The 17846-nt window shown below is 36.3% G+C and overlaps 1 protein-coding gene across 1 annotated transcript; it reads left to right on the forward strand.

The window, feature by feature from the left end:
• Window positions 1-1160: 1160 nt before the first annotated feature.
• Window positions 1161-3727, forward strand: LOC128611987 (uncharacterized). The gene is made up of 3 exons (XM_053631886.1): window positions 1161-1376; window positions 1484-1828; window positions 3265-3727. Exons 1-3 carry the CDS (start codon window positions 1304-1306, stop codon window positions 3627-3629), a joined length of 783 nt encoding a protein of 260 aa, XP_053487861.1. The 5' UTR covers window positions 1161-1303; the 3' UTR covers window positions 3630-3727.
• The last annotated feature ends 14119 nt before the right edge of the window (window positions 3728-17846 follow it).

Genomic DNA, 17846 nt, shown 5'->3' on the forward strand with positions numbered 1-17846 from the left:
TTTATGATGAACTGGAATGATGAATGCTAACTAATGCACTTGTAGCTGAAATAAGAGGAGGAGCTTGTGCAAGGCAGGATGGGAGGAGGATGAGTGCAGAGACTTATGGGTCTCAGGTTGACCTCAAGGTCATACACTATAAGGGAATATGTGACTAATATGAAGTCATTTTTATATTCAGGGATGTGTTTAATTACCCAGGAAGTCTGATGAATTTTACCTGTGACTGAAATAGTCTGAAGAGAAATAGAAATACACACTCTACATACTCATACTGTATTCATTTTATTAATTGTTTAAGCAGTAAATGATTCAAATTCCTCCATCATTAATAACCATTATATGTATTTACGGTGCTGCTAGAAAGTTTTTGAACCCGTGTTTCTGCATAAATTTGATATGAAATGTGATCAGATCTTCATCGAAGGCCTAAAACCAGATAAAGAGAACACAATTAAACAAATGATGCAAAAACATCATAGTTATTACATTTATTTATTGAGCAAAATGATCCAATATTAAGTATCTATGTCAGAAAAAGAATGTGAATGATTGCTTTCAGTAACTGGTGTGACCTTCAATCAAACATTTCCAGTAACTGGCGATCAATCTTACACAACAGGTTGGAGGAATTTTGGTCCATTCCTCCTTACAAAACTGCTTCAGCTCAGTGATGTTGGTGGGCTTCCTATCATGAACTGTTGTTTTTAGGTCCTTTCACAACATTTCTAGACTTTGACTTGGCCATTCCAAAAATACTGGATTGCTCCTGCTTTAAGCATTTCTCTATAGACTTACGTATGTACTTAGACTCATTGTCTTGCTGCATGACCAAATTATGGTACTATCTAGATAGATAGATGGATAGATAGATAGATAGATAGATAGATAGATAGATAGATAGATAGATAGATAGATATAGATGTATAGCAGATTTGCGTGAACATTTGTCACAGGGTTGCAGAAAATTAAATGTTGGATAACACAGGTCGGATATAAATTTGCACAATAACTTGGCAAGAAAAAGAAAAAGAAATGAAAACACAGTGAAAAAAGGGTTATCCATCTCATTTCCTTCATTCTTTTTTGTTTTCAATGTTATTTTTTGAATAATTGAAATTCCTCTCTGAGGAAAGGTTAAAAAAAGTGAGAGGAGGGACCACAGTCAGTTATCTACTGCTGCTTACTTGTTAGTCTAGATTGTATGAGGGAAATCACGTGATGTCAGAACCTCATGTCATGAATCTTTTGAACAAAGTGAGATGTGCTCAGTTTGACCATCTATACAGTAGCAAGAGGAGACATGCTACTACACGCAGACCTCAGACTGAAGATGCTGATGATGTGGATTACAGTGATGCTTTTTAATAAAATTGGTAAGTGTCCATGGTTTGGATTGTTTCTATTCAAAGGCACTTAATGCTCTAATGAGAGTCTCTGTGTATTACAGATAGAATAAAGTTTGTTATTTAACTCCTAACAGCAGATTCTGCACAGACAAACGATGTCAGTCAGCCGAACCCACTGATCACTGCTGATGTTGGTGATAATGTGACTCTGCACTGCTTTAGACTGGGAGAAGATAGCTCTGCAGTCATCTTTTGGTACAAGCAAAAAGCAGGACATGAGCCACGTGTAATGGTCACAGTTCATCAAGAGCCAAATTACGAAGATGAGTTCAAGTCACCAAGATTCAGTATCAAGAAAGAACAAACCAATTACCATTTAAAAATTGCTAATGTGGAACCATCAGATGAAGCCATGTATTACTGTGGACTGAGAGACTTTTTAATAAGGTTTGGAAATGGAACATTTTTATCAGTGAAAGGTAAGAATTTTAAAAATGTACACAGTTAGGTTAATACATATTTAATTAGTTAATATTTTCTTAAATATGACATTTATGATTAACAAAGGGAAGCCCTGAACCTCAAGTTGGCAATCTCATTATTTTTTACTTACTGTGATGTAATAATCTATTATTCAGTTAAAGAACGCATTATTTTGAGTTGCTATATTGTTATTTTATGTTAATAACTTTTAATCAAGACATCATTATTTCCACACTAAAGGTCCATAATGGTCACAGCGGTTATTTTGACTGTTTGAATTTAATGCTCAGGTACTATCTGGGAACCAGCATATGGAAATAAATGATTATATACAAGTATTTTACAGCAAAACACCTTAAATTTCTAATGCTGGATTTGATCTTGAGCGTCAGTACATTTACAACTCCAATTCCAAAAAAGTTGGGACACTAGGTAAAATGTAAATAAAAACAGAATGCAGTGATTTGCAAATCTCATAAACCCGTATGTTATTCACAATAGAACATAGAAAAAATATAAAATGTTTAAACTTAGGAAATTTACCATTTTAAGGAAAAAAATAAAGTAATTTTTACATTGATTGCCACAACACATCTAAAAAGAAGTTGGGACAGGGCAACAAAATGCTGGAAAAGTAAGTTTTATTAAAATGAAACAGCTGGAGGGACATTTTGCAACTAATTAGGTTAATTGGCAACAGGTCAGTAACATGATTGGGTTTTTAAAAGAGGATCTTAGAGAGGCAATGTCTCTCAGAAGTAAAGATGGGATGGAATCTGGATGGAAGCATGTTACTCTAAAACCTGTATATATCTTTCAGCATTGAAATATACCTTGTATATACCTTTCAGTATGGGGCACTAATGCACCCCATACAATCAGAGATGCAGGCTTTTAAACTGAGTGCTGATAAAAAAGACAGATGGTCCCTCTCCTCTTTAGTCCTCTTTAGTTTAGTTCATCCAGGGTTTCCAAAAAGAATTTCAAAGTTCGATTCGTCTGACCACAGAACAGTTTTCCACTTTGACTCAGTTCATTTTAAATGAGCTCTGGCCCAGAGAAGACGGCGGTGTTTCTGGATCATGTTCACATACGGCTTCTTCTTTGTATGAAAGGGCTTTAACCAGCGTTTGTGGATGGCACAGAGAACTGTGTTCACAGACAGTGAATTTTGTGAATTTTGAGAAATTGTATGATGATGTCTTGTCACAACAATCCTATTTATATTTGGGTGTATGAAAAAAGTTCTGTATTTGATTGTTTTAATTTTTTTTTTTTTTTAAATGTAATATAAACATTATGTACCAGCTCTCTAGACTACCGTGTTGGAATTTATACTTCCAGCGGAATCACTGTCTCTTCATATGCTGCAATTGACTGCATCTGCTTTATGGGCCATATTTATTATAAAGGTCTGCTTTGCACTGAACAGGTGATGGAAATGTAAAAGTGTCAGTGTTCCAGAGCGGCGTGTCGGACTCGGTTCCTGCAGGAGCGTCAGTGACTCTGCAGTGCTCGGTTCTCTCTGAGAGCAGATCAGCAGAACTCCAAGTGCTCTGGTTCAGAGCTGCTCCACCACAATCCCATCCTCAAATCATTTACACTCATCACAACAGCAGCCATCAGTGTGAGAGCGGCTCTTCTACACACACCTGTGTGTACAACTTCTCCAAGAACATCCTCAGCCTCAGTGATACTGGAACTTACTACTGCGCTGTGGCCGTGTGTGGGAAGATCATTTTTGGGAACGGGACACGAGTACAATTGGGTAAGAACACATTCTCTTATTCAGAGTAAACATATAATATATTAATATTCAATACAATATTTAAATTGGTAAAATGATCATCATTATAATCTTATAGTTATACATTTATATCTAAATTTATAGATTTTTTTTTATATAAGGTATAAAATGCAGTATATATACTTTTTTTAATTTATTTTTTTTTTAAAATCTTGCTACAGAAGAATCTGTGGATCCTGTAGTGATCTGCCTCGCCGTAGCTTTGGGAGTGTGTGTGGTTGTGATCGTTGCTCATATCGTAACCTGTAAATGGAGGAACTGTGAATGTTGCACTGGTGAGTCTTCAGTAAATCTTTGTGTACTTATGAACACTAATAGACTTTTTCTGTACTGAAATTTGCCAAAAGGTGAAAAGGGAGGAAACTACACCAAATTACTTTCTTTGTCAAAAAGCCACTGTTATATATTTATTTAATTTGCATTAATTTAACAAGTAATAAATAAAAAAGTAATAAACATGAACAGAACAATTGTTTATCATTTTATCTGCCTTTATTCATAGCCTACAGTATGTTTGTTAAAATGGCTCCTTTTCAATGTAACAATGTTTACAGAAAGTCAATAGAAACATTTCCACATCATTTGAGTAAATATAATGTATGATGTTATATTTTCTTAATGTTTCTTAATGATGTCAATGTACAGTATGCTATCGGCAGAAAAACCCAGGATGTTTTTCACCTTTATCTGTTTTTCAGAATTCAGTTGCAGTCATAGATGATTTTTCCTCCAGACCTCCACACATTTACTCTCACAATGATTCCTCATTAAACAGAAATATATATTAAATCTGGATCTAAACATGAAAATAAATCTTCTCTTTGCAGTGAGATCTGAAGATTCGGTAGTAAAGAAAACACAGAATCAGGTAACTAATGTTGAGCGTACGCACTATAATTATTATTAGAACCTATTAGAGCACACAAGAACAAAACTTTATTGGAGTTGGATTTAAGTTACTGTAATTTAAGTGATTAACAGCAAGCTCACTGAAAACGTCTCTAGTTTAATAGTTCTGTTAAACACAGAGTCAGTCAGTAATAGTAATCCTGTTAGAACTAACCTAAACTCATAAAAGAATTACATTACATAAATATCTAATCTAGCTCAAATAATGCTAAATGTTGCATGGCGCTAACATTCCCATCACGTACAGTAGATATCTCTCGTTTGAACTGAATCTTTCATATCCATTCCCATAGAGCCGAGATGCTGCGGAGCTGAATTTTGCTGCCTTACACGTCAATAAAAGAAGAGGAAAGAGAGAACGAGCTCGTGATAATGTGTATACTGAAGTGATTTACTCTTCTGTTTCTTAGATATTATGTTCACCCCGTGTCCTTATGGGTTTCCTCTAGGTTCTCTGGTTTCCTCCGCCCAGGTGAAGATAAATTGTCCCTAGGTGTGAATGAGTCTGTGTGTTCATGGTGCTTTCTGAATATAATATAATATAATATAATAAAAACTCAATGTTGCATGAAGACATTAAAGTTTGCTGTTGTCAGAGCTCTGTGAGTTTTGCCTTTTAATGACTTTGTGGTCATGACTAAATGTACTAAATGTTATGAGTCCTGGGAACACGCTTTCTATTTATGAGTGATTTAGCATTTAGCAACATACGCACATGACTATGAAGGAAACCTCGCTAAACTTTTTGTAAATCTGGTAGGAGTTTTTAGCTCAGTTCGGCCAATGAAAACTTTTCTACACTTTTCTACACTTTTGTAAAAGACAAATGAGGCCCACTGACTGTTTTGTGGTTTATTGTGATTCTGCAGCACTGTGTGTATTGTCAATGCAGTTATCTCATGCCCAGTGTAACGCTGGTGTAACTGAACACACCACAAGCTGATAGTAGAGTAGGCCAACCACAAGGCCTTGCTTAAAGGAACATCGTTCTCTCTGTTATGATCCTTCAGTATGTTGTTTGTGCAGGTCTGTGGAGTGAGTTTATGAGCTGTACTTTTGCTCACTTAAAACTGAGTGATCTGCCATCAAAGGTACCATGTTTTAAATTGTTTACCATGTCTAGATTTATATGATATTCTGATCTCTTGTCTTATATTCATCTTTTGATGTCAAACTCAAATGTTGGAGGGATAAAATTCAGAAAATCTAATGTACTGTACTGTACAATTCATTTAACGTGGTCAATATCACAAATCTGTTTAAGTTTAACCCTCATATTCAGGGGTGTAGTTTCTGAGGGGGGTGGAGAAAATAATAATCAGAATTAGCAATTACAACTCCCACAATATTTATACCATGATCAACTGAAATATATGTAGAAGTAATTTATTTTGCAACATTTTTGGTGTTCTAAATCAATTTTGAATTTGTAATAATGAATCAAATAAAAACACTAAAAGCCCCCCTCAGTTGCACAAGTTGGTATCGCCCAACAATTGCCTCACACCACAACGCTTGATTTCTGCCGTTTGATAGGGACAGCACAGGTAGTGTTGAATCTGAAGAATGTGAAGTTAGCAAAACTGCCTTGTGTTACGTTAGCTACATTTTATTATAATAGTTTCCATTATTATCAACAACAAGGTTGGTTACACTAAATGATGTGTATACATTTTAATCAGCTACAGTGAGCATACATTTTGACTGTTATTACGCCCTGTGGAATTTGTTATAATGAAACAATCATTTGATCAAAAATCCTTGTGAATGATAGATAGATAGATAGATAGATAGAAAGAAAGATAGATAAGCAGAGGAAAATTATGTAATGTAACGTAATGCAGATATAACAAACTAGATTTTTTTCAATTTATTACAATTTATTTTAATTTAATTAAAAATATAGAGAAACATACCCATTCACCCACTCAATTCTTATGCAATATAAAATATGTGTGTGTGTGTGTCTGTGTGTGTGTGTGTGTGTGTGTGTGTGCGTGAGTGTTGGCGGGTGTGGTGGGGGTTGGAGGGTTTCTTTGATGGTGAGCAGTACATATACTCGGAGTACATGGTACATTAACAGTAAAACTGTTTAATCACCCCGTGATTTATTTTTTTTACAACAGTGTTTCCCAAGGAAGTTTAATGCTAATATTACACTCTTATAACCAATATGTTGGCAATTTTTTTTTTTCATTAATTATTCATTAAAAAAATGCCATGTTTTATCCATCTATAGTTACATTTACTGTAACATTGTGGAACAGCCTCAATACAAGTTGGTTCCTGTTATCACTTACCTCACTGACCCCAACTCCTAAGAAGCAGACATATGTGAAGAGTGTGTGTATACAGTGCATCCGGAAAGTATTCACAGCACTTCACTTTTCCCACATTTTGTTATGTTACAGCATCATTCCAAAATGGATTAAATTTGTTATTTTCCTCAAAATTCTACAAACAATACCCCATAATCACAATGTGAAAGAAGTTTGTTTGAAGTCTTTGCAAATTTATTAAAAATAAAAAAACAAAAAAAGCACATGTACATAAGTATTCACAGCCTTTGCTCAATACTTTGTTGAAGCACCTTTGGCACCAATTACAGCCTCAAGTCTTTTTGAGTATGATGGTACAAGCTTGGCACACCTATTTTTGGGCAGTTTCTCCCATTCTTCTTTGCAGGACCTCTCAAGCTCCATCAGGTTGGATGGGGAGCGTCGGTGCACAGCCATTTTCAGATCTCTCCAGAGATGTTCAATCAGGTTCAAGTCTGGGCTCTGGCTGGTCCACTCAAGGACATTCACAGAGTTGTCCTGTAGCCACTCCTTTGTTATCTTGACTGTGTGCTTAGGGTCGTTGTCCTGTTGGAAGATGAACCTTCGCCCCAGTCTGAGGTCCAGAGTGCTCTGGAGCAGGTTTTCATCAAGGTTGTCTCTGTACATTGCGGCATCCATCTTTCCCTCGATCCTGACTAGTCTCTCAGTTCCTGCTGCTGAAAAACATCCCCACAGCATGATGCTTCCACCACCATGCTTCACTGTAGGGTTGGTATTGGCAAGGTGATGAGTGGTGCCTGGTTTCCTCCAGACATGACGCTTGCCAGTCAGGCCAAAGAGTTCAATCTTTGTCTTGGTCTTGGTCTGAGAGTCTTTCAGGTGCCTTTTGGCAAACTCCAGGCAGGCTGTCATGTGCCTTTTACTGAGGAGTGGCTTCCACCTGGCCACTCAACCATTCCGGCCTGATTGATGGAGTTCTGCAGAGATGGTTGTTCTTCTGGAAGGTTCTCCTCTCTCCACAGAGACATGCTGGTGCTCTGTCAGAGTGACCATCTGGTTTTTGGTCACCTCCCCGACTAAGGCCCTTCTCCCCTGATCGCTCAGTTTGGCCAGGCGATCAGCTCTAGGAAGAGTCCTGCTGGTTCCAAACTTCTTCCATTTACAGATGATGAAGGCCACTGTGCTCACTGGGACCTTCAATGCTGCAGAAATGTTTCTGTACCCTTCCCCAGATCTGTGCCTCGATACAATCTCCAAACAATCCCTTGGACTTCATGGCTTGGTTTGTGCTCTGACATGCATTGTTAACTGTGGGACCTTATATACAGTAGACAGGTGTGTGCCTTTCCAAATCATGTCCAATCAACTGAATTTACCACAGGTGGACTCCAATCAAGTTGTAGAAACATCTCAAGGATGATCAGTGGAAACAGGATGCACCTGAGCTCAATTTTGAGTGTCATGGCAAAGGCTGTGAATACTTATGAACATGTGCTTTTTTTGTTTTTTTATTTTTAATATATTTGCCAAGATTTCAAACAAAGTACTTTCATGTTGTCATTATGGGGTATTGTTTGTAGAATTTTGAGGAAAATAACAAATTTAATCCATTTTGGAATAACACTGTAACATAACAAAATGTGGGAAAAGTGAAGTGCTGTGAATACTTTCCAGATGCACTGTATATGACAAATAAAGGCTTTCTTCTTCTTCTCTTGGAACAATTCCACTGTACTGTAATGTATATGTGAGAAATAAAGGTTTTCTTGGATCCTATATTAAATCTACTGCATATCAGCCAGTAAAACCACCTGCCAAATATTGTGTAGGTCCCACTTGTGCCACCAAGACATCTCTGACTTGTTGACACATGGACTGCACAAGACCTCTGAAGGTGTGCTGTGGTATCTGGCACCAAGATGTTAGCAGCAGATCCTTTAAGTCCTGTAAGTTAAATGTTAAATCAACACCTTGATCTCTTTGTCATGCTCCTCAAACCACTCCAGAACAGTTTTTGCTGTGTGGTAGGGCACATTATCCTGTTGAATGAGGCCACTGCCATCAGGGAATATTGTCGCCACTTGGTCTGTCACAATGTTTAGGTAGGTGGTACGTGTCAAATTAACATCCACATGAATGCCAGCACCCAAGGTTTCCCAGAAGAACATTGCCCAGAGCATCACACTGCCTCCGCCAGCTTGCCTTCTTCCCATAGTGCATCCTGGTGCCATCTCTTCCCCAGGAAAGTGATGCACACACCGGGCCGTCCACATAAATGTGTGTGTGTGTGTGTGTGTGTGTACACATCATATATGTCATATATAATATTTTATGAATTATGTTTCTAATAATATATTATATACTGTATGTGTGAGATAATAATAATTTATTATTATGCCAATCATTCTTTTGCACGCTTATATGATAAATATTGATGAAATCACAAACCCACCTTAGGTCTTTCACCAGTAGGGCACCGGTGTCATTTTTCATTATTCGTTACTCATTCATTTCTGTTTTGTATTTTATGCAACACTAGAAATCTGTTAGTTTATCCATAGTTGTACAGGTGTATTATTTGAAGCATCTTTATATTGGTTTGTTTTTGGTCATATTGTTGATTTCTGTTACCTTTAATTTTATCAATGCATTGTACAACATCTGTATTGTATGATAATACAGTATATCATGTGTGCATATACCATTCATCATTACCTTTATGTGCTCCTTGCGTATTGTTTGTTTATAGGCCTGACTGCTGTATTTATTCAGTTTAGCACTTTTGATTGGACTCATAATCTGAGGTGTGACATGAACATGAACATCCTGTGAGCCTACCCATCCTTCCAGCTCCCCAACACTTCCTCTGGACTCTTAAAGATGTCATAAATGTAAGCCACTTGTAGAGCTTGTCACAGAACAAATGACTGGAACACACTTGGGGCATTCATCAAACCATACAGGATCACCAAGTGTTCACATTACCCAGTGGCTACAATAGCTGTACAGTCTTCCACTTATCCCCTTCCCAAATGCTCTGTAACTACAAACAGTGGGGTTGGCAACAAATGCAGGGAGTGATTCAGGTGATGTGGAGCGTCGAATAAACCCATGCCTAAGGCCGTCCTGGATATACACGTACGTAACAGACATCTGTTTGATGGACATAAGGTAGATGTGGGATCTAGGAGGAGTGGCCCCTACCAGCAGTCGATATTTGGTATGGTGGTAGTTTTGTGGCACTTTGTTTGCTAAAGACCTCTGTCTGGCACAGTCTCTATTCCCATTTCTGAACCCTATATAGGATAAGTGGTATGGAAAATGGATGGCTGAATGTCTACCATCCACAGCCTGGTCTCAGAGTAGAGAAACAGGGTCTCTGCTATAAAGCTGCCCTTTGCCCCAGAGTTAATCATGTCTGCAATGTCATGTTAATAGATATTTCTCCCAAATTAAGAACCAGGTCTCTTCAAGCTGCTTGCAATCTGGCATGTGTCCAGACTCTCTGCAACAAAGATCTAGACATTCTCATTTTGTTCTGGTACATTTCTCTGGGACCAATTTGGGTTCAGTCCCGACTCTGGGAGGGTTGAATTTCTTAATTCTTGGTCACTACACTGAGTGATTGCCTACACTACAACCTCTTCTGCATGCACATTGCTGAAGGGCTCAAATGAATTGCCAACACATCCTTCTTGGCCAAGAAAGCCCAGCAAGTCCTATCCTGTCAGAGACAGCTAGAAAAAAGTCAAATCTGCCACCTGGATTTTTTATTTATTTATTTATTTTAAATAAACAAACAAACCCATCTATAGTGTCACTGACACACCACTAACCCCCTTATCGGGAATCTACCTACAGATTTGCAAAACAAGAACGTGCAGAGAAACCAAAGTTTCTATCCCTGCTAAGCACAGTCTCTTCTGCCTACTAGCATCTGGTAAGAGGTACTGCAGCATTTGAGCCACAATTAGCAGACTCTCTAACAGCTTCTTCTTTTACCAGGATGTAAAAGTCATAAATGTTAGGTGCTCTGAACTCAAAAACAGATATACCACTTGACCACTTTACATTATATACTGTACTTACAGTTATTATTTCAGATATTATTTCATTTATGCACTTTCACTTGTATTCATTTTTTACTCAGTTTTTGCCTATCAATGTCTCTCTCTCTCTCTCTCTCTCTCTCTCTCTCTCTCTCTCTCTCTCTCTCTCTCTGTGTGTGTGTGTGTGTGTGTGTGTGTGTGTTGTCCTACACCAAGTATTTTGCCATTATGACCAGCACCATGGATTTTTTTAATGCTCTTTTTAAACCTGTGTGTGGAATAGATTTACACACACTAAGCTTGTTTTTTCAGTAATTAAACTTTATTTGATGGTCTCCATTGGTAACATATGTTTATAATAATCTGATGGGCAAAAGAAAAGTGCAAGATCATAGTGTTTACTTATAGTGAGAAACAAACCACATTCCAGGAAAACAAAGAAAAACTATAGAATTATAGAAGAAAGAAAACAACAACAACAACAACAACAACAACAACAAATCAGCCTCAAAAGTGGTTGGAAGGCAGTTTTCCTACAGGTTGTGTATTAGTATCGATACATCAGTTGCCCTTGCTGTACATTTACTGCTGATTTAATAATCTCCACTACATTCACTGGTTTCCCTCATATACTGGTAAACCTCCCACTACTGTCTGACCCTCTAAAATAATCCATTTATAAGTCTTGATTATCAATGTCCTTTCACTAGTGCTGTAAATGTGAGTGCAGAGGTGGGTGAATAAAACAAGCCCCGCCCCCAGTTAATGTGGATGTCACAGTGCTTGGCTTATGTTAAATGTTAAATGCCAACGCACAACCTTTTTGAAAATACACCAGAAATGGAAAATTACTTTGATTTAAACTCAGATTTTTTTGTTATATTTTTTAATGAAATTGCTCTTTCCATTTATTGTGTCTTCAGCAAATGTCAGAGTCATATAAATGAGGCCAAAAAATCGGAAGTCATACAAAAATGTATTTAATTTCATTTTAAGTTAAAGTTAGGAATATGACTTGAAAGAAATAATGGTGGAAACAAACATCAGGAGTTACTTTAAACACGTGTAAATAAATAAAACCTGTGCCATAGAAGTTTAACTACACTGCAAAAAAATAACAACATCTTAAATAGAATACATTTTTTAAAAAATAATTCTTATTGTGAGATTAATCCATTCGTCTTCTATACTGCTAATCCTTCGGGGTCACGGGGAACCTGGAGCCTATCCCAGGGAGCATGGGGCACATGGCGGGGTACACCATGGACGGGGTACCAATCCATCGCAGGGCACACAATTACATACACATTCACACACTATGGACACTTTGGAAATGCCAATCAGCCTACCATGCGTGTCTTTGGACTGGGGGAGGAAACCGGAGTACCCGGAGGAAACCCCCGCAGCACGGGGAGAACATGCAAACTCCGCACACACAGGACCGCGGCAAGAATCGAACCCTGGCAGTGCGAGGCAAACGTGTGAACCACTAAGCCACCATGCGCCCTATTGTGAGCTTAATGTAAAAAATGCATCTATCTTTTCATCTCGTAATGAAAAAGATGGAATAAATTGGCATATAGTCAAGATATTTTCACTGTTTTTACTGTTTTTGCAGTGTAATAGTACCATGTGTTATAAATTATTTCTGTTACATCTTACAGTTTTTTTCACATCGGAGTACACACACTCATCTACTGAGCCAGTTTTCTTTTTTTCAGCTTTGGCTTTCCTCTTGGTAAACTGCACAGCTGCGTAATTCAGTGGTTCAGCTTCAGATTCCTGAATAATAATAATAATAATAATAATAATAATAATAATAATAATAATTATAATCCAGATCGAAAGTCCAGATGAAAGTAATAACAATACAATATGGGTAAATGAACAATACACACTAACTACACAGAACAAGAGCAGCATCAAAATATAATTATTTTTTAAAAATATATATATTTTTAAATCTTGGGAAATCTGAGTAAACTGACTGTTTATATTAAATCTAAAACATTATAATGAGTAACATATTAATGTAGCAATATTTCACATACAGAAGTAACACACGTACCTGCTTCATTCCTGGAGAATCTTCTATACAAGCTTCCACTATTAATACAGAAACACACCTATTAGTCTTTTTGATAAAACTAAAGTTAACTGTACTTATAAAGTTTTTAATTATTGTGATGACAAAAGCACTTACTTTTATCACATTTTCTTCTCCTTAGTATGAAATAAATGAGACAGAAAATCAAAAGTGCGCACAAACCCAAAGCCGTTCCCAAACCGAGCACTGTCGAATGTAGAGATCTGATCATTTCTGATACTGTTATTTCACCACGTTACATTTACATTAGTGCAAATTATTTCCAGGTGAATTATGCATTATGAATTTTATGATAATTCATTCATGGTGACTTATATAACATCTTACCTGTTTTCTCGTGTGTGTTCATGTTAGTGTTGTTTCCATGCAGTGTTGGTTCACACACCACTGAATTATCACACAGAGCTGGTTTAGATGTTTCTGATGCAATAGTAACATGATCACCTATAAACATTTATCATAATTCACTAAAACTCTGTAACTCAGTGTTGTTGAAGAAAACACAGTTAGTATTTCACTGCTTCATTATTATTTATCTTCCAGGTTGAACATGTTAATGGTAATAAGGAAAAAAAATCACTACATTAAACCTGTAGCTTAATCAATTTTAGTGGAAATCCTACCTTTAATTTTTAAATAAGTTCCATCTGCAAACACAAGGTTGGGTTTCGTCAGTGCACAGTAGTACATGGCTTCATCAGACTGAATGATGTTTAAAATGATCATATTGAAGCAGTTTGAAGATCTTTCTATTTGAAAATGAGACTTATGGGATTCATTGTAAAATGTTTCTCCACCACTTTTATATACTGTGACTATAATCTGAGGTTGTTTTCTGTTTGGTTGCTTAAACCAGGCAATTATCCCAACTTCTTTTTCTAAAATACAACACCGTAGAGTAGCCGAGTCTCCGATATTCACACTGAGCTCTTTATCAGGCTGATAAACTGGTGACTCTGTGAGGGATTGTGCAGTAACCCAGCGTCTACCAGGTTGGACTGTATCTAGGAAAGTAAATGCATTAATAAGATAATGAATGTACTTCAGATATTATTATACATAAGGCGTAATTAAAGATCTTATCAAAGGAATAATAGAAAGGACTTCCACATACAGCTTGCACAAAGTGTCTTTAGAGTAATAATACTAGACATACATCAAACTAGATGGGAATAATTTGCTCATATTACTTACACATGGTGCTGAAGATCAAAATTAAAATCCAGAATCCAGTCATTTTTCATTTCTCAGAAATTCTACAGTGTTTGTATCTCATTTATCAACAGAATATGAATGCACTTGAAGCATTGTTAGAATTTATATTTATACTATAGGGGGTCTGTACTGACCACGCCCCAGAATATGACGTGATTGGATGTATTAAAAAAAAAAGTCATGATAAGCAAGCACATGGTATTCTGATCTGCCTACATCTACACCACATATTATTTTCCATATTAGTGTTTTGATGTTGCACAGATATACAGTATCATGAGAAAGGTGTTAAGACAGAATGGAAAATGTGGTTTAATTTTACACTCGCGTGTGCCCACACTAATGTTTTACTGTTGCTTATTTTAATTGCTCTCTTAATTCAACATGTTTGTGAAAAATGGCAAAGAAGTTGCTTGGTTTAGTGAGTCTGCCAAATGATGTAAATATATAAATGAACCAGTTACACACAGACTTGGCCCTATACACACTATAGTCACCATCCTGGAACGTGCGAGTGCCAGTGTTGTGTTCTGCTTAGACATGAACATGGACAAATTGGCTTTTATGAGTGATATACAGTATCAGTTATATTAATTTGTTATTAATGCATGTTGGAAAATAACCATGAAGTCCATTATAAACCGCTGAACTGTGAATTGTATTGAAGTGTATACTATATAACTGAACTTCTTCATATATATTTGTATATAATGATCAACAAGTAGCCGGTAAAGTCAAGGCCTGCTCTGTGACCTGAAACAGATCAGTTTTACTAACAGAGCTTTAAGGGTGAGGATTTACTGCCACCTAGTGGGAGATAGTGTTATTAGTTCTTAATCCTAAAATGTTCAAATCTACACACTAATACTCATTGGTAGACAGTGTCTGTAGTGAAGTTGGAGAAAAACATACACAGTGTGTGATGATGACCGTGTGAGAAAGAGACTGAGAGTGGGAATGTGAGAGTTTGAGATCGGAGTGAAGCGCGATGAGGAGTGAAAGTCCGTCGCTGTCCGTGGTGTTGAAACTCTTGTGACGAAACAGTGCACCTCGGTTACCATAGCAACATGAATAAAGTGTTAATGCACCCCAATAACCATGAGAAATATTTGTACATATATTATTATTATAGCAGATAATAAAATCCCAGATGTACTGACTTGTCGCTGTGAGAAACCAGCTTTTCATTTCACGTTTCTTAATTTTCATTAGTGTTTAAAGAGGGAACCTCTACAGTTAAGGGACAAGTTTAATGTTGTTCAGGGGAGGGTGAAAAGGTAGCACACAGGAAGTGATGTAATAACTGTAAAGCTGAGTCTACATGGTTATAGGAGAGGCTCCTCCAAAACTGTTTATCAGGTGATCCAGTTCTGTTTTGTATGTATGGTTGTAGTTTTATATTACAGACGACATCTTACAGAATGATCATTAATAAAATATATTAATACAATGAAATAAAATATGAATTTTATAAAGTCTAGAGCAGTGACGTAAACCAACGTAGTGATGAATATCAGGGCAGTGACCGGACTGTAAAGGGTATGACAGATGTATGTTTATAACAAAATGATACCAGATAATGAATTCGTAGAGTAAACTGCGTATAATATGAAAAATAAATAATATAATTAACACCACTTAATGCATAGTGATTACTTGGAGAAACGATCTTAGACGTTATATCTGACCCTGAGCCTAGAAAATCTAACAGTAAATTTTATGTTAATAGTTTCTAACTTGTTTAAATCAATAGATATGACATTTTGAAAGAAATTCTGTGTGTGAAAGACAGCATGAGACTGGAGATGCTGAACACACTTCACAGTCGGTCAGAGCTGTTGTTGGGTGTCAGTTGTGGTCAGACTTTACTCATGAGCTACAGTTAGTCTTCCTGTATAAGCGCAGCAATGTGCCAACAGACACTTGTGCAAAACGCTGTGACTGCAACGAACAGGATGTAATAATACACATCAAAGTGAGCATGAGTGTCTTTCATTAAATAGATCAAGTGATTCTCACACGACTGTCTGATTGATGCTGAAGTCTCCAGTGTTAGTTCTCTCAGAGCCGAGATCTACTGTTAAACAATCTGGATTTTCTGTTCAATGATCAAGAGATTCAAGATTATTTGTTACATACACAGTTATATACAGTATATAACTTGCAGTGGAATGAAAACGATCAACATCTTCCATGAAACTCAGAGAGTTCAGGTTAAATATATGACTTTTTTTTTATAAAGAAGTGTTTGGGATAGGTGTACTGTAGAACACAGAGCAATGACTTGTTAAATATACAACATCGGCAGAAATTATATACACTCAGATGTATTTCACATATTTTACATGTTTATTTAGACATTAGATTATATTCTAGAAGGAGAAGAAGAAGAATAGCAGAAAAAGAGTAACATTGATCAGCCCCCCCCCAAAGAAAAAAACAAAAAACAAAAAAATATATATATATATATATATATATATATATATATATATATATATATATATATATATATATATACACACACACACACACACGTACACACACACACACACACACACACACACACACACACACACACACACACATGCATGATTAAAAAAAACAAACAAACAAACAACAACAACAAAACAACCTTTAATATAGCAGAAGTTCAGCTAATATTAACGTGTGTTCTGGGTCGTTTATGTTATATATTACAGTGTCACATACATCACATCAGAGTACACCAAATCATCCCTTCCTCCAGGTTTGACTTTATTCATGAAGAATTGCAAAGTTTCATAATTCAAGGTGTTGAAATGAGATTCCTGAAAAAAAGAATTAAAAGATTGATTTATGAAATGAGTTTATAGTGTAAATGTATATAGGATCGCTTTAGGACCAACACTGAGCAGATATATTATATGTTATATTATAAGTAATCAAATGTAATAGTGAACTGGTGAGATTTCTCCATGACTAAAGGAGACAGAGTAACTTATCGTTTTCTTCTATAAATTACAATTTAAAAACAAAGTGTTTACGTATCTGCACACGTACCTGTCTCATTCCGTGAGAGTCGTCTATAGAGGCGTTCACTATTAATACAGAAATACACTTATTTAGTCACACAGATAGAACTGAACTGACATAATTATTATCTGATGACAAAAGCACTTACTTTTATCACATTTTCTTCTCCTCAGTGTGAAATAAATGAGACAGAAAATCAGAAGTGCGCACAAACCCAAAGCCGTTCCCAAACCGAGCACTGTCGAATGTAGAGATCTGATGCGATTATTTCACCACATTACATTTATATCAGTACACATTATTTTATAGGTCATTTAAGCTTCATGAATTAAGGATAATCAATTAATGTTGATTAATGAGACATCTTACCTGTTTTCTCGTGTGTGTTCATGTTAGTGTTGTTTCCATGCAGTGTTGGTTCACACACCACTGAATTATCACACAGAGCTGGTTTAGATGTTTCTGATGAAATAGTAACATGATCACCTATAAACATTTATCATAATTCACTAAAACTCTGTAACTCTCTGTTGTTGAAGAAAATACAGTTAGTATTTCACTACTTCATTATTATTTGTCTTCCAGGTTGAACATGTTAATGGTAATAAGGAAAAAAATCACTACATTAAACCTGTA

Source organism: Ictalurus furcatus, chromosome 8, assembly GCF_023375685.1.
Source record: "Ictalurus furcatus strain D&B chromosome 8, Billie_1.0, whole genome shotgun sequence".
Classification (NCBI taxonomy): domain Eukaryota; kingdom Metazoa; phylum Chordata; class Actinopteri; order Siluriformes; family Ictaluridae; genus Ictalurus; species Ictalurus furcatus.

What these genes read in the sequence shown, in the direction of transcription:
- LOC128611987 (XM_053631886.1), top strand. Translation starts at nt 1,304, where the DNA reads ATGCTACTACACGCAGACCTCAGACTGAAGATGCTGATGATGTGGATT. An exon ending in GATGCTTTTTAATAAAATTG is followed by an intron (nt 1,377 to 1,483) that starts GTAAGTGTCCAT and finishes AACTCCTAACAG; the next exon opens with CAGATTCTGCACAGACAAAC. An exon ending in AACATTTTTATCAGTGAAAG is followed by an intron (nt 1,829 to 3,264) that starts GTAAGAATTTTA and finishes TGCACTGAACAG; the next exon opens with GTGATGGAAATGTAAAAGTG.